Here is a 17,036-nt window from a genome sequence, read left to right as displayed (position 1 = left end):
GATAATTACCTAAGGGATAGTCGTATACTCCTGAGATTCTAATATGATTTTTCAGTCTTCACAGAGGGCCATGAGTAAAATTCCGAAACCAAGCAAACGTTGCTTGCTTCGAAAAAGTAATAGCATCTGAATCAGGGGAGGAGAGAGAAGATGGGAGAAGTGAGGGGACCAGAGAGTGGACAGGAAAGGGGACAGGAGAAGGACAGGAATGGGGACAGGAGATGGGACAGGAGACGGATAGGAATGGGGACACAGGTGAGGGGACAGGAAAGGAGACAGCAGATGAGAGAGGAGACAGAATACAGGACAGCTGAGAAGACAGGAGATGAGAGAGAAGAGGGACAGGAATCAGAACAAAAACGGGGACAGGTCAGGGGACAGGAGATAGGATAGGTGAGGGAACAGGGCATGAGAACAGGTGATGGGACAGACAACGGACAGGAAAGTGGACAGAAGATCGGGCAGGAGAAGGGACAGGACATGGGAGAGAAGGATAGGAATGGAAAAAAGTGAAGGAAATGTGACTACGGCGGCCGCCACCGGCCGAGCTGCGCTGGGCCTGACCTTCCCAGGGCAGCCCCACGCCCCCACACCCTCGTAGAGCACAGGGCCCCGCCCCGAGGACCGCCCAGCCCGCCCCGCCTCCTCGGGGGCGGGCCCAGCGGGGCGGGGCGGGGCGGGGCTCGCGGGAAGCCACCTCCTGAGGCGGAAGCGGAAACGCGAGCGCCGCGGGGCCGTGGCCTTGGAGACGCGGGGGCGGGGCCGGCGGAGAAGCGCGACCTTTAACCCGAAGCGGCGGTCCGTGGGAGGCGCGGGGTGGAAGTGCGGGCTGCGGGCGGCCATGGAGGTAACGCGAGGGGTTGGGGGCCGAGGGACCACCTCCCCACCTGCCAGGGTCTGCAGGGCCGCCCGTGACCGGCCGGCTTTCGTTGTGTTTTGCAGGAGCCTGTTCACGAGGGGGTGGCCTCGCCGGCCGCTCGCGGGACCGGGAAGTCCAAGGTGAAGAGACGTCTGAGAGGCGGGTCCCACCGGGAGGGGACCGCCTGGGGGACAGCTTTCCTCGGGGTCCGGGTCTGAGCGGTCAGGGGCTTCCTCTGAGTTCGCTGGGGTGAAGCCTGGCTTTCCTTGCTGCCCCGAGTCAGCGTGCCTCTGAGATTCCGCAGTTTCCAAACGTTCAACGAAACAGTCTGGTTTCTGAAGTCCGAACGGCGACCGGACCAAGCCTGACGGGCGGGTGGGCGGCGTCGGGGACTCGTTCCTGCCGACCCCTCCTCTGAGGTTCACACAGGTCATCCCCGTGGCATGGGCGGGGGTCGGTCCAGAGATGGTGACTTGCTCCTGAGGTTTCCTGCTACGGCTGAGTTTCAGACAGTCGTCCAAACTCTCTGTTCCCGGAAGCTTCATGGTGACCCGGAGTTAAATACTTCTCTGATCACAGCTTTACCCATTAGAATACTGAGCCCACAGGCGCTGAGTAACTTTCCTTCATTTTTTCAGTTAAATCCTAAATGCGCCCTTGATTCATCTTGTTGTAATTAGGGCTTAACGTGTTTTCCTGTGGCCAGAGGCGTCTTTCAGCCTTGAATAGGACGAAAGTGTCACACAACTAGAACTTTAAGTAGAGTTAGTCCCAGTTCCTTGATTTTGCAGTTAAAGAAATTAAATCAAAGAAACTGTCTTAACCTGTAACAAGGATATTCTGTAGCTAGAGGGTGTGTGCGGTTTTTTTACATTTCATTGTAGTTTAATAATTACTGAGTTAAACTTGAATTTGCTGATCTTAAAAAACAAAGGTCTATGTAGTCAAAGTTATGGTTTTTCCAGTAGTCATGTATGGATGTGAGAGTTGGACTGTAAAGAAAGCTGAGTGCCGAAGAATTGATGCTTTTGAACTGTTATTTTGGAGAAGCCTTTTGAGAGTCCCTTGGACAGGAGATCCAGCCAGTCCATCCTAAAGGAAATCAGTCCTGAATATTCATTGGTAGGACTGATGCTGAAGCTGAAACTCCAGTACTTTGACCACCTGATGCGAAGAACTGACTCATGAGAAAAGACCCTGATGCTGGGAAAGATTGTAGGCAGGAGAAGGGGACAACAGAGGATGAGATGGTTGGATGGCATCACTGACTAAATGGACATGAGTCTGAGTAAACTCTGGGAGTTGGTGATGGACAGGGAGGCCTGGTGTGCTGCAGTCCATGGGGTCACAAAGAGTCAGACATGACTGATGGACTGAACTGAATATTAAAAAATGTGGTATTTGGTTAATATAAATATTCAGTAGGATTTTTTAAAAATATTTAGGCAGACTTTATGTTTCTTTTTTGTGGTATTTTTGAAACATGAATTATACTAAGTTGGTAATATCTCTGCATCTTCCAGCTGGAAGCCTTGCCCAAGGAAGATCTTATCAAGTTTGCCAAGAAGCAGATGATGCTAATACAGAAAACAAAATTGAGATGTACAGGTATCGGGTTGAAAATACTCATCTTGACCACAATCTTGTTTAATCATGGTTGCAAATACTAGTTTTTTAATAGTACACTGGCTTGTTTTATCAGTGAATCCAATAATAATTAGAGTAGTGGAATCTTACTTAATATTCTAACCACTTATTTTGATATTTTTTTATTATCTCATAAGCCTAAACTGCAGTTATCTTTGGATTAATAAAAAAGGTCAGGGAGAAGGATTTTAAGAAATAGTGTGTTAAAGTTAAGCACTTTTTTTTAACTTCCCGTGGATTGTATATTCTTCTGAGTAAGGCATTTTTTCTTAAAGTTGGCAGTTGATATGTTAGAGACGTGAGGTTCTGAGCCCAAACAAGTTTAAAAAAAGGCCTTAAATAAAGCAATAAAAGACTTCTTTTCCTGGATTTCTGAAGCATGTTTACTGAAGTTGCTTGATTCCCTATTCAGTTTCTGTTTCTTTATATTCCACAAGGATTAGGTGTTAGTTTCCTTTTGTAATATGTGTGGGTGAGCTCTTTTCAGTGACTTAACTGCCCAGTCTGAAAGCCAAAGTTTTCAAAGGTTGGATCCACTTATGATAAAGAGAGTAATTTATTTGGAAGTATGTAGGCACCAGATCTGGAAATGAGTTGATGAAATAGATTAACGTGTACGTTTAATATGAGATTAGTTGTTGCTCTAAGGTTATACAGAAAGAAGTTATTTACAGCTGACATAATGTCTGAGATTTGTTTCAGAAATGTCAAGATGCATAAGAGAAGAGGGAAAAGAAGTAAAGACAGGTTGGGATAAAATAATATCGCTCATTTAGTCAGTATTAAACCAAGATGATGGAGCATAGAGGTTAATCATACTATTCTCTCTAGTTTTTTTAATTTGTAGTTTTCCATGATAAAAAGGGAAATGAAATGCTAGGTGAACTTAATGCTTTCTCAAAAATATGTGCGGTTTCTTTAAAAGTATTAACAATTTATAGTGTGTTTTTTTTTTTTTTTTTTTAAAGAATGTACTTCTCACTTTAGCCGTAATTCCTTCTTCATTTCTAAACTAGTATTTTTTATTTTTTTATAATTGTTTAGAGTTGGAGAAAGAAGTTGAAGAATTGAAGTCAAAGCTGGTTGCTGGAGGAGCTGACATCATTAAGGTAAGGACACAGTGTGAGTGTCACTTTGATTTTTGTTTTTCCTAGATGAGATGCCCGATGATAATTCAGATTTCCTGAGGGCTGTCAGCTGCTCCCACCCAAGGTTACATGCTCCATCTCTCTGGTTGAGTGTGTGGAGAGAGGTGGATGAGCGCTTCTGCCCTTTCTGTTCTGTCCTCTCCATCCCACTCACTCTCTCCTTAATGCTTGCTGCCTTGGTCTCAGTCCTGCTCTTCCCTTGCCCATTAGGAACCCAGCCCCGAGCAGGACTTTGAGGAGTCTCTCCATTGCCAGGGCTCTTTGTGAAGCACTTCATGTCATCCTTGTGAAGCACACCTACCTAGATGAACCTGTAACTGGACTCGCTCTCTCTTCTTAGTTTTACATACTCTTGTCAGATCACAGAATACTGTTTTTATCTTGTTACTCCCTGTTTAGAAACCTGGGTTGCTTATTCTTACTCACAGGCCCTTATTTTAAAAATAATTCTTAAAATGTGTCTGTTCATTTTTTACTGTGCGGGGTCTTTGTTGCTGTTCAGGCTTTCTCTAGTTGTGAACCGGATCTACTCTTTGTTGTGATGTACGCAGTTCTCATTGCAGTGGCTTCTCTTGTTGCAGAGCACGGGTTCTGTAGTGTGTGGACTTAAGTAGTTGCGGCACATGGACTCATGGATCATTGGTTGTGGCCTAGGGGCTTAGTTGCTCCAAGGCATGTGGGATCTTTCTGGATCAGGGATCAAACTTGAGGCCTCTGCATTGGCAGCAGGTTTCTTTACCACTGAATCACTAGGGACGCCCTCACGTTCCCTTAACTCTAATTAAATGCTTTTCCTTCCCCCACTTGGCCTGGCCGTCTTTAAAGTGTCTTTGCTTCTGAAAGCTCTACAGTAATTTTTTTTCTTGTTTTTCCATGTTTGTAATTTGAGTCTTGCTGTCTGTCTAGTCTTTGATTGTATATTGTCTTATTCTCCCAGCTTGGGGGTGGTGGACAGTCAAGGGGCTCCCAGGAAGTTATTTCAAGGAGTCTTTAAATCCCTTGTTCTTTATTTAGTCAAAACAGTATATGAATTCTGAATGGTGTGCACAAATAACATTTGGATTTGTAATGTACAGATTGGTTTAAGCATTTCTGAATCATAATGATTTTATTTGATTATTACGTATTTTCCTGATTATTAATAGCCAAGGTTGGCCACTAAATTCATTCCAATTTTTCATAACACCTTACAGAAAAGCCTGAACAAACTTTGTGGCCAATCTAGTAATTAATTGGGTCTTTCCTGGTGGCTCAGATGGTAAAGAATCCTCTTACAATACAGGAGACCTGGATTTGATCCCTGGGTTGGGAAGATCCCTGGAGGAGGGCATGGCAACCCACTCCAGTATTCTTGCCTGGAGAATCCCTATGGACAGAAGTACCTGGCGGGCTACAGTCTGTGGGGTTGCAAAGAGTCGGACAAGACTGAGTGACTAAGCACGGTAATTAATTAAAGAACCTGACTCTAGAGCCAGACTGCCTGATTCAGATCTTGAGACCCTGCTCTGCCACATGCAGGCTGTGTGACCACGGCTATGTTTCCTAACTTCTCTGTGACTCTTCCACTGGAGACTAGAGAGAATAACGAATAATAAGACTTGCTTTCCTAGAGTCAGTACACACAGTGCTTAGAGCTGGATCTGGCCCATAAGTACTCAGTGATTTTGTTATTACCGTATATTATTTGTAGGAGATATTGTATGCATATATGTATGCATATGTACATACATGCTCACCCACACACTAAAAAGCAGGTTTTTGTATCTGAAAAGAACATTGCAGATGCCATTGTGTCAGTGAACTCTTAGCCCTTAAAATATTTTCCATACACTTACATTTCAAAATATTTAAATATTAAATATGTGTTCCTTGTTTCCTCCTTGTTGATGTATTCTCCTGTCAAAACTACTCTTAAAAATGAGGGTAAAAATTTCTCTTAAGTTAGCTAAGTTTACCTTTCAGGTTATTAATTTAATATCCTGACCACTCAAATCTCAGAAAGTAAAAGTTTGCTAAAATTAAATCAAGATTGCCTGGTGAAATATCAGTAACCTCCGATGTGCAGATGACATCACCCTTATGGCAGAAAGCAAAGAGGAACTGAAAAGCCTCTTGATGAAAGTGAAAGAGGACAGTGAAAAAGTTGGCTTCAAGCTCAACATTCAGAAAACTAAGATCATGGCATCCCGTCCCATCACTTCATGGCAAATAGATGGGGAAACAGTGATAGACTTTATTCTCTTGGGCTCCAAAATCACTACAGGTGGTGACTGCAGCCATGAAATTAAAACACATTTGCTCCTTGGAAGAAAAGCTATAATCAACCTAGACAGCATATTAAAAAGCAAAGACATCACTTTGCTAACAAAGGTCTATTTAGTCAAAGCTATGGTTTTTCCAGTAGTCATGTAAGGGTGTGAGAGTTGGGCCATAAAGAAAACTGAGTGCCGAAGAATTGATGTTTTTGAACTGTGGTGTTGGAGAAAACTCTTGAGAGTCCCTTGGACTGCAAGGAGATCCAACCAGTCCATCCTAAAGGAAATTAGTCCTGAATATTCAGGAAGGACTGGTGCTGAAGTTCCAGTACTCTGGCCATCTGATTCAAAGAACTAACTCCTTAGACCCTGATGCTAGGAACTACTGAAGGCAGGAGGAGGAGGGGACAGCAGCAGATGAGGTAATTGGATGGCATCACCGACTCAATGGACATGAGTTTGAGTAAGCTCTGGGAGCTGGTGATGGAAGCCTGGCATGCAGCAGTCCCTGAGGTCACAAAGAGTCAGACACGACTGAGCAACTGAACTGAAAATTAAATGAGAATGAAATCTTTTGATTTCCAGTCCTAATGAGAAGATTACACTGGAGAGTGATTGGAGGAGCTTGAGCATCAGTTAATCAGCTGCTTTGAATTTTCTGTTTTAGAAAAACCACAAATTGCAGTATAATACATCATCTACACATCTGAGAAAGGGAATAGACTTTCTTGCTACGTTTTATTCCTTCATTGGGAGAAAGTACACTGGAAAAACATGACTTTGAATGCAAAGTTTTCTGTTCTTCATAAAAATGTATGGCTTTCTGGGGGCTTCCCAGGTGGTGCTAGTGATAAAGAACCCACCTGCCAATGTCAGAGACACAGGATACCTGGGTTCAGTCCCTGGGTTGGGAAGATCCCCTGGAGAAGCAAATGGCAACTCACTCCAGTACTATTGCCTGGAGAATTCCATGGACAGAGGAGCCTGACAGGCTACAGTCCATGGGGTCACAAAGAGACAGACACACTGAGTAATTAACACTTTAACATTTTTACAAGTTTCAATTATTAAATTTGTGATAGTCATCTTCTAGTGCATTGAAATATATCTGAAGTTATATTGCGAACCTGACATATTTGACTTAAAAAAAAAAAATCCATATTTTCCATGTCAAACTGAGAGGTGTGTGGTATTACAGTGAGCTTATATCCTGCTTCCAAATGCACAAGGAAGGGAAAGTTACGGGTTAGGATGTGAAGTTTCTTGTACATATCCCTCTTGTTTTCTTGTTGTTGGAATTTGTATTTCCTGGGAGATGACTGTCCATTTTGTGCCTCTGATCTCTAAGTATATTTATAGCTGTTTTCAGATAATGCCCTCTGTATATCTCCTAAAATTATTGTTTTCAGGCTTCCCCTGATAATTTATCAAAAAGTTTACATTGCAATACTATGTAGTGTGAAAAAAATTAGTTTTAAAACTAAAATTGTTTTAACAAAAGTAATGTATGCACATAATTTAGAAATAGTGCTAACAACTAATAACTGTAATACTTAATAGTTGATGGAAATTATGTTTCTAAATAATATGTTTATCCTGCTATTCTTTGATTTATTCCTTGGTGAGACATTTAGCTATTAACTTCCTGTTATAACTGATGAAAACTTAGCTATCTTTCACAATGACGCCTACTTTCCAAATGGTAAAACAGAGCAAATAATCGTTTATATACTTTTTCCTGGACACCTGCCTCCTCAAGCCTTCTGTCCTGTGCTCATTTGGTCTGGTTGTCTCTAGGTCTGCTGTGGTTTTGCTGGAGCCAACCTTGTGCCATGACCCAGTGAATATCTGTCCTGCTTTCTGCTTCAGCCCCTCACTTCCACCCCACTTGCTGGGTGGAATGCCATTTACTTTTCTGGTTAACCTTCTCGTTCTGTAGACCATGTTCTTCTCCAAGTTCCTGAGAACAGACGCATAGGAGGAAGATTGTTATCATCTTGTATTGAAAAGTGGCTGTATTCTACTCTCATGTTTATAAATAGTGTTTATAACTTGATATAGAACTCTTAATTTTGTCTACACTGCTTTGTGTTTTTTTTTGGATCTGCTTTGTTTTTATATTTTTGTTTTTATTTCACATTCAGAAGTTCAGAGGCAGTTCTAGGGTGATAGTTGATTACTGTTGTTTAGGATTTTATCTAGGTTTTAAGGTTTAGGATTGACTAAATTCACAGTGAAATGGGTCCATGATTATCTTGTATTGTAAAGTCATTGGATATTGTTATCAAGTTATGCCAGTTGTGAGAATAACTTGAGAATTCTTCTTGTTTTTTATTTTCTCTGAAGAATCTCATATGTAATTGGGATAATCTGTTGTTTAAAAACTTGATAGAACTCACCTGCAAAGCTCTCTTTTCCTCCTGTGTCTTTGGTAGACCATTTTCAACCTCTAGTTTAATTTTTAAGTAGTTACAGTGTTGATTTGTGTGTGTGTGTGTGAAAGTTACATTTTTCTAGGAATTTTTATCTGTACCGTTTTACTTTTCGGTATTATTGGCAGGTTAATAATTGATCATAATATTCTTCTTAACTATTTAATCTGTAGTTTATATATGGATAGATTCCCTTTCTGTTCACTATGTTTGTGACTTCCGTCTTCTCTTCATCAGTCTCATAAGAGGTCTGCTTTGTTAGCTTTATTTTCAAGAAACTGACTCTTGGCTTGTTTGGCTTCCACTTCATTGAGTTCCTCTCCCATTTCATCTCTGCAGTGTATGAACCTTTTCTGGGGGTGGGAGGGACACTGGGGTTTGCTTGCCCATTGTTCTAAGCACTCCTGATCAGGACTGTCAGTCCCAACTAGAACCTACTTCCTGTACCTGCCTCAGCAGTATCTGCTGGCTCCATTCCTGAGCGTTTGGTTTTCTAGTGAGTGTTTGCCAGCTTCTTGCATGTTTCTCCGTGTGAGCCCTCAGGTTCTAGCTTGCTGCTTCTTTCTAATTCACTTCCTCCACCTCCTCCACTGTCAGTTTTTCAAAGTTGTATTGAAATTTCTCATATCTGCATGTCTTTTCTCCTTTTCTCTTGGTTCTTGTGTATAGCCTTTTAAATATGCTTACATGGTTTGGAGAGGTGAGGAGATAATTATGGGTAAAGTCAATCCACTGTTTTTAACCTCAAACAAATTGTCCTGTTCCAAAACAGGCCTTGACTGAACGTCTGGATGCTGTTCTTTTGGAAAAAGCAGAGACTGAGCAACACTGTGTTTCTCTGAAGAAGGAAAATATTAAAATGAAGCAAGAGGTTGAGGTAAGGCAGGATTTTATTTATTTATTTATTTTTTATTAACTTATATAATATAGTTGTAAATTTTAGAACCAAGATCTTAAAAAGCATCTCATTGGACTTCCTGATGGCTCAGTGGTAAAGAATCTGCCTGCCATTGCAGGAGACCCAGGTTCAATCCCTGACCCGGGAAGATCCCACATGCCACAGAGCAACTAAGCCAGTGCACCACAACTACTGAGACCACATGCCACAACTACCAAAGCCTACATGCCCTAGAGACTAAGCTGTGCAGTAGGAGAAGGCACTGCAATGAGAAGCCCCTGCTCACCACAATTAGAGGAAAGCCTGAGTAGCAATGAAGACCCAGCACAGCCAAAAATACATAAATATAAATAAGACTAAAAAAATACTAAGGGAAAAAAAAGCGTCTCATCTCATTTTAACTACAATATTTGCAGATAAGGAAACAGACTGATATTTTAAAAGAAGGATAATTGAAATCACTGAGCTACACAGAGAGATACAGCTAACACTTACCTGGTCATTTTAATGTTTATAATCTTTTTAGTTGTATCATTTTTTAATAAAATGGGAAAAATACTGGTTTTATGAGAAACTACCAATTTAAATGTTGATTGTCTAACATACTGTACATACTGTTGCTTGTTCACTTCTCGGATACTTGCCTACCATTGGGTCTGTGCTACTTTTCTCCCCAAAACTTTATCACTCTATTCAGGAGATGTTCGTTAAAGCCTGTAACTTAATAGAACTTATGTAATTTATTACCATTTAAAACAAAATTAAACTCAGAGATTTCCTTGCTTTGAGTAAGACTTTAGTACTACTGCTGGATATCATCATTATTAAGGTGCTCAGAGCTTCTAAGAATTTTTGGAATGTAAGGATTATATTTCTCTGTGTACACTGCTACTTGTTTCCTCTTTATGAGACTGTGTCTCTTATTTTTCCTGAGGGCAGAGGTTTTGTCTTAAATAATTTTTGTGTGCTTAACGTTTATAGGATTCTGTAACTAAGTTGGAAGATGTGCAGAAAGAGTTGGAACAATCACAAAGAAGCTATGGAAAAGAAATAGAAAATTTGAGAAATGAATTAACAACAGTACATTCCAAATACAGTAACGATAAAGCTGATTGGCAAAAGGAAGTGGAAGAAGCAGCAAAAAAACAATTAGAGCTTTCAGAACAGCTCAGATTTCAGAGTGATTCTGAAGATAGTGTTAAAAAGCTGCAAGAAGAGATTCAGAAAATTAAGCTAGCCTTTGAGGATCAAATTTTATGTCTGCAAAAGCAGTTAGAAACTGCCACAAATGAAAAGGAGCAAGAAATTACTCACCTCCAAGGAGTGATTGAGGCTAATTGTCAGCAGTACCAAAAAGATATTAATAGTTTGCAAGAAGAACTTGTACGGTTGAAATCTACACACCAAGAAGAGGTGAAAGAATTGATGTGCCAAATTGAAACATCTGCCAAAGAACACGAAGCAGAAGTGAATTATTTGATCCAGCTAAAAGATAACTTAGTCAGAAAGTGTGAGGCAGGTGAGATGAACATTCAGAAGTATAAATGTGAATTAGAAAATGAAGGGAAAGCCTCAGGTGCAGGCCAAGAAAATCAGGTGTGCTCTTTGCTCTTACAGGAAGATTCTCTTGTAGAACAAGCAGTGAATGAAAAAGTTAGACACTTAGAAGATGCCCTAAAAGAACTAGAGTCTCAACATAGCATCTTAAAAGATGAGTTAACTTACATGAATAATCTAAAATTAAAACTTGAAATTGACGCCCAACATATAAAGGATGAGTTTTTTCATGAACGGGAAGATTTAGAGTTTAAAATTAATGAATTATTACTAGCTAAAGAAGAACAGGGGTATATAATTGAGAAATTAAAATCTGAGCTAGAAGATGCAAATAAACAGTTTTGCTGCACCATAGAACAACATAACAAGGAAGTACAGAGTCTGAAGAAACAGCATCAAAAAGAAATAACAGAACTAAATGAGACATTTTTGTCAGATTCAGAAAAAGAAAAGTTAACATTGATGTTTGAAATACAGGGTCTTAAGGAACAGTGTGAAAAACTACAACAAGAAAAGCAAGAAGCAATGTTAAATTATGAGGGTTTACGAGAGATTATGGAAATTTTACAGACAGAGCTGGGGGAATCTGCTGAAAAAATAAGTCAAGAGTTTGAATCAATGAAGCAGCAACAAGCATTTAATATTAATGAACTTCAGCAGAAGCTCCAAACTGCATTTAATGAAAAAGATGCTCTTCTTGAAACTGTGAATTATCTCCAGAAAGAAAATGATAACTTACTGTCCCAGCAGGAATGTGTACCAGAACTTGAAAATACCATAAAGAATCTTCAAGAGAAGAATGAACTGTATCTAGTTAGTCTCAGTCAGAGAGATACCATGTTACAAGAATTTGAAGCAAAGATAAGTTCTCTTACTGAGGAAAAATATGATTTCATAAGTAAGATGAGAAGTTCTCATGAAGAGATGGATAATCTTCACAAAAAATGTGAAAGGGAAGAAAGGTTGACTGTAGAACTCAGGGAAAAAGTGGATCAGACTGCCCAGTACAACAGTGAACTAGAGCAGAAGGTGAATGAATTAACAGCAGGACTAGAAGAAACTTTAAAAGAAAAGGATGAAAAGAACCGAAAACTGGAAAAGCTTACAGCTCAGTTGAAAATTCTCTCCAAAGATCAGGAAGCCACGTCATTGGAAGTGAGGTCTCTTCGTGAAGAAAATAGCAGACTGAGTTCAGAGAAGAACCTGCTGAGCAGGGATCTGGAAGCCCTCCTGTCTCAAAAAGAAGGAGATGTTACATTTCAGGAGCAGATCAATAAATTAGAAGAGGAACTTCGGTTAGCTGTCAGAGAAAGGGATAATTTGAATAAACTGTTGGAAAACGAGCAAGTTCAGAAGTTGTTTGTCAAAGCTCAGTTGTGTGGTTTTCTTGAACAGATGGAGTCAAAGGTTTCACAAGAAAGGGAAGAACAGGATGTTGTAAACATCCTACAAGCCATGGGTAAATCCTTAGATAAAATAAATGAAGAAAAACACAACTTGGCTTTTCAGTATGATAAAAGAATAGTAGAGTTAGAAGAAGAGATTAAGCTCCTTCAAGAAGAGCACATGGTTCAGTGTGAGGAACTTAGGTCTCTACTAACAGATTATGAGCAAAAGAAAATTGTCCTAAGGAAAGAGTTAGAAGAAGCCCTCTTAGAAAAGGAGGCCCTGCAGTCTGACCTTCTGGAGATGAAGAATGCCAGTGAACAAACAAGGTTTGAAAATCAGAATCTCCTAATTCAAGTTGAAGAAATGTCTCAAAAATTGTGTAGAGAAAATGAAAACCATCACAAAAAAGAAAAAGATCTTATAAAAGAACTTGAAAACCTAAGGCCATTATTGGAACAAAAAGAATCTGAATTGCAAGATGTGAAAGCAGAGTTAATATCATTAAAGGTAATATTAATGTGAATTTTATTTAAATTCTTAAGACAATACCACTATTTTTACACTTTGAAGTCAGATTTTTAGCATTTAAGCTCAAATGCAAATTTTTGAAAAGTACATTAAACATATTCACACTTAATCATACTGATTACTGTTGGTTTTAGATCATTTTGGAATCTTGATTTTACATAAGATTAAGTGGCGGGGGGTTAAATGTTGGTCAAAAGTAGTCACCAGCAAAACTACAACTAAATATGAAAAAATTTATATTACCTTAAAGCACACTGTTAAGCAAAAAAATAGGCTAAAGCAATATTTCATTTTAGCCAAAACTTCAGATTTTCCTCCCAAGATTGTGGCAGGATAAACTATGGTCATCATTTAATCTCTTCCTTATTACATCATGTATTTTATATCCCTTGGGTGGGTCATCTTGGGTTTGGCTGCTATTGTTTTTAATAGTAAATGCTATGTGCATGATGAGATCAGAATTACTGGGTCTTTAAATGGAAGAGAAAGTCTGTTCAGGTGATTGGTCTCTGTATGAATTCTCTTTAATAATATTTTTTTTTCATGCTTAGCATAACGGCCAGTTCATCATGGGGAATGCAGTGATTGTCTTTGTTTTTCCTATAAAATCTAGGATTCCTTCAAGAAATCAACTTCTGTAGAAAGTGATCAACCTTCAGTAAAAGAGTTTGAAGAAAAAATAGGTAACTATGGTTTTCCATGTGTTGTTACAGTTAACTGAACAGATTCTTAGGGTTAGAACAGAATGGGAAGTTCTCTCGCCAGTTTATGAGGTGTTAAAAGCATAGTATCCTTCTTCTGATGGCCTCTGCCTTCTGCTTGCTTTCACTTTCAAAACTCTCACTTTCTGTTGTTTCATCCAGAGGACTGTTGTGATTCCTTTTATAAAAAGTGCCATGATTGTTTTGGGGTTTTTCATTCATTTAGCAAACTTGGCTTGAAAGCCCAGCTACTTAGGCACTGGTGATAGGAAGGTGGCTAAGATGCAGTCTTTGTCTTCAAGAACACACTGCAAGAGAGGGCTGTTCTTCCCAGAGTTTGGGGTGTGGACGAGGTCTTCTGGTGGCAGTGCAGGAAGATGTGAGTAACTGCTTGTTGAGTTGGGAGAAACATCACAGGACAGGCTGTCCTTGTCTTAAAGAGTGAGTAATGTGACCCAAGAAGGAGGATACTGTAGCAGGAGGAGACGGCAGGTGCTGGTATGTTCACACTCCTGACGTCCGGGGGCCCTCCTGGGAGGTTCTAGAGTGGGAGAGGCCACTCCCAACAGTGCTGGCGTGATGTGTGGAGAAGTCCGGCTTCATCACTCCTGCTTATCCGTCAGAGTAACCAAGATGGGGTTGTGTGAAGTACCTGTAATTCCTCATTTTAATGCTCAATTGTTGTGGAGGTAGTGGGAACAATCTAGAGTGACCCACAGTCTTCTGTGATGGACAGTTGGAATGGTTGGGGTGACTGGGAGAGGGCTGACCAGGTAAGACACTGTTCTCTGCATTGTTAGCATTAGAAGCCCCGAGGTGGAGATCACCAAGGAAGTGAGTGTAGAAGAAAGACGAGGACCAGAAACAGTTCTCTGTCGAGTAAGAGTCAGAAAGATAGAAATGGCAAAAGAGTGAAAAGAAATAGCTGGAGGGTTAGAAATACCCAGAGCATAAGATGTCTTGGAAGCTAAGACCAGTGAAGTGCATTTGGAGGAAATGTTGAGGAGGTAAGAAAGGCTACTTTAGTATTCAGGCCCAGCCTGAGCTAAGCAGCATCAAGGTCATTGGTAACTTGATAACAGTTGCCATGGTATGCAAGACAATGACTGGAACGGATTCAAGGAGAAAATGGGGAAGAGAAATGTGAGAACAGACATAGACCATGCTCAGAAGGAAGAGATGGGACAGAGTCCAGAGGGGTGGTGTGGATTTGTGTGTGTGTGTGTGTGTGAGAGAGAGAGAGAGAATGAGGTCTCAACTGTCTTCTCATGTCTTCCCTCCCCTCTCCTCCTTGGCTGCTTCCACTCTTTGTTCCTGACCTTAAGCTGTTGGTGACATTTCTCTTGTTGCTGTCTGTCGACTGTTGGGATGAATCCATTAGAGAGTGGGTTTTGCTGCACAAGAGAGGGGAAAATTGTGCACTGATGGCCCGAGTAGGTGAGGGTGTGGGGTGAGACACAGAAGTGGAAGAGTTGGCCTGTGTTACACGCATAGACGGTGCCCCGTCACAGTTGAGGAAGGCAGTGGTGAACAAAGGCACAACTCAGTGAATCAGCAAGTGCAGAAGTTCAGATCATTACCCAAGTCCATCAGAGATACAAGAAGTAAGATTTGGAGCGTGGAGTTTACGTCGGGGAGACGGCCAGAGAGGTTAAGGGAGAGTCACACTGGACATACTGAAGTCCAGCTGGAAAAATCAGACCCACCCACTAGAGGCACCTGTGGATCATGAATGGTGAAGAGCGTCTGACATCTCTGCTTCATCCTGATTGGCTGTCACCACCAGGAGCCCAGCATACCTGCATTTCCAGAAGGTTCTCTGCCATGCAGGGGTCCAGATGGCCTCTCCATGTATGGACACTGAGGAGATGGGCTATTCTGGAAGACCGAAGAAAATGAGAATTCTGTTCATTGTTTGCCTTGCTTAGAAAATGCATAATTAAGCTTTTACTTAAAAATAGATACTTTGCTATTTATTTTAATTTCAAATTATATATTTTGTGTACTAGATTAAAATTCCATTTCTAGGACTAAATGAGTAATTCTAGTATTTTTCCCTAGTTTTCATTTGAGTTTATGTATAATTCTTTCATTTTATGTTTTTAGGATACTTGGAAAAAGAAGCCAAAGAGAAAGAGGAGAAAATAAATAAGTTAAAACTAGTTGCTGTGAAAGCAAAGAAAGAACTAGATTCTAGCAGGAAAGAAGTAAGTTGACTTAAAAAATGCAAGATTTGTGAACCTTACCTTTTAGAAAACAAGTTTTTCTGTGCTTTAATAAGCTATCATATATTTAAAATAGGCCCAGACGCTCCAGGAAGAACTTCAATCCGTTCGCTCAGAAAGGGATCAGTTGTCTACTTCCATGAGAGATCTCATTCAAGGAGCTGAAAACTATAAGGTAAAAATAGTTACATTAATAACAAGTTACATTTGTAACTTGTAAGTAAGAAATGTACTTGAAATATAAAACTTTTTTTAGTTTATTTATTTTAATTGGAGGCTAATTACTTTACAGTATTGTAGTGGTTTTTGCCATACATTAACATGACTCAGCCATGGGTGTACACATGTTCCCCATCCTGAACCCCCTCCCACATCCCCTGTCATCCCATCCCTCAGGGTTGTCCCAGTGCACCAGCCCTGAACACCCTGTCTCATGCATCGAACCTGGACTGGTGATCTGTTTCACATATGATAATACATATGTTTCAATGCTGTTCTCTCAAATCATTCCACCCTTGCCTTCTCCCACAGAGTCGAAAAGCCTGTTCTTAATATCTGTGTGTCTCTTTTGCTGTCTTGCATACAGGGTCATCGTTACCATATTTCTAAGTTCCATATATATGCGTTAGTATACTGTATTGGTATTTTTCTTTCTGACTTAACTTTACTCTGTATAATAGGCTCCAGTTTCATCCACCTCATTAGAACTGACTCAGATACATTCTTTTTAATGTCTGAGTAACATTCCATTGTGTATATGTACCACAGCTTTCTTATCCATTCATCTGCTGATGGACATCTAGGTTGCTTCCATGTCCTGGCTGTTGTAAACAGTGCTGCGATGAACATTGGGGTACACGTGTCTCTGAATTCTGGTTTCCTCAGTGTGTAAGCCCAGCAGTGGGATTGCTGGATCATATGGCAGTTCTATTTCCAGTTTTTTAAGGAATCTCCATACTGTTCTCCATTGTGGCTGTACTAGTTTGCATTCCCACCAACAGTGTAAGAGGGTTCCCTTTTCTCCACACCCTCTCCAGCATTTGTTGTTTGTAGACTTTTGGATAGCAGCCATTCTGACTGGCATGAGATGGTACCTCATCGTGGTTTTGATTTGCATTTCTCTGATAATGAAAACTCTTGTCCATAACATAGTCACCTTGTATGTTTTAGTAAAGGTGTGCACTATTTGTGTGTGTGTGTAATGTGTCATCCTAGTGTCAAGCTTTTAAGTGGCTAGGCTTTAAATATGCCTTTAAGGTATTGTCTTTTAAAACTACCATTTCTGTTTGGAATTTCTTAATAAAATCAGTAATAAACAAAGATGGCTACTATTACAGTCCTCTGGCCAAGGAAATGTGAAAGTTAGACATGTGTGTTCTTGCCTGGAGAATCCCAGG

At 40.4% G+C, this 17,036-nt stretch overlaps 1 protein-coding gene across 1 annotated transcript in view; it reads left to right on the top strand.

Annotated features, from left to right (window-relative positions):
• The first annotated feature begins 815 nt into the window (after positions 1–815).
• The window catches only part of GCC2 (GRIP and coiled-coil domain containing 2), a 33,334-nt gene continuing 17,113 nt past the window's right edge, over positions 816–17,036 (top strand). Inside the window, exons 1-9 of the mRNA NM_001192259.1 lie at positions 816–847; positions 943–999; positions 2,383–2,467; positions 3,551–3,615; positions 9,114–9,218; positions 10,221–12,692; positions 13,327–13,396; positions 15,521–15,621; positions 15,716–15,814. Of these exons, the coding sequence (NP_001179188.1) occupies positions 842–847; positions 943–999; positions 2,383–2,467; positions 3,551–3,615; positions 9,114–9,218; positions 10,221–12,692; positions 13,327–13,396; positions 15,521–15,621; positions 15,716–15,814 (3,060 nt within the window). The 5' untranslated portion in view covers positions 816–841. The remainder of the gene's footprint in view (positions 848–942; positions 1,000–2,382; positions 2,468–3,550; positions 3,616–9,113; positions 9,219–10,220; positions 12,693–13,326; positions 13,397–15,520; positions 15,622–15,715; positions 15,815–17,036) is intronic.

This window comes from Bos taurus, chromosome 11 (assembly GCF_002263795.3).
Source record: "Bos taurus isolate L1 Dominette 01449 registration number 42190680 breed Hereford chromosome 11, ARS-UCD2.0, whole genome shotgun sequence".
Lineage (NCBI taxonomy): Eukaryota > Metazoa > Chordata > Mammalia > Artiodactyla > Bovidae > Bos > Bos taurus.
The sequence above is the reverse complement of the archived record's forward strand: the minus strand, read 5'-3'. Positions and strand labels throughout refer to the sequence as shown.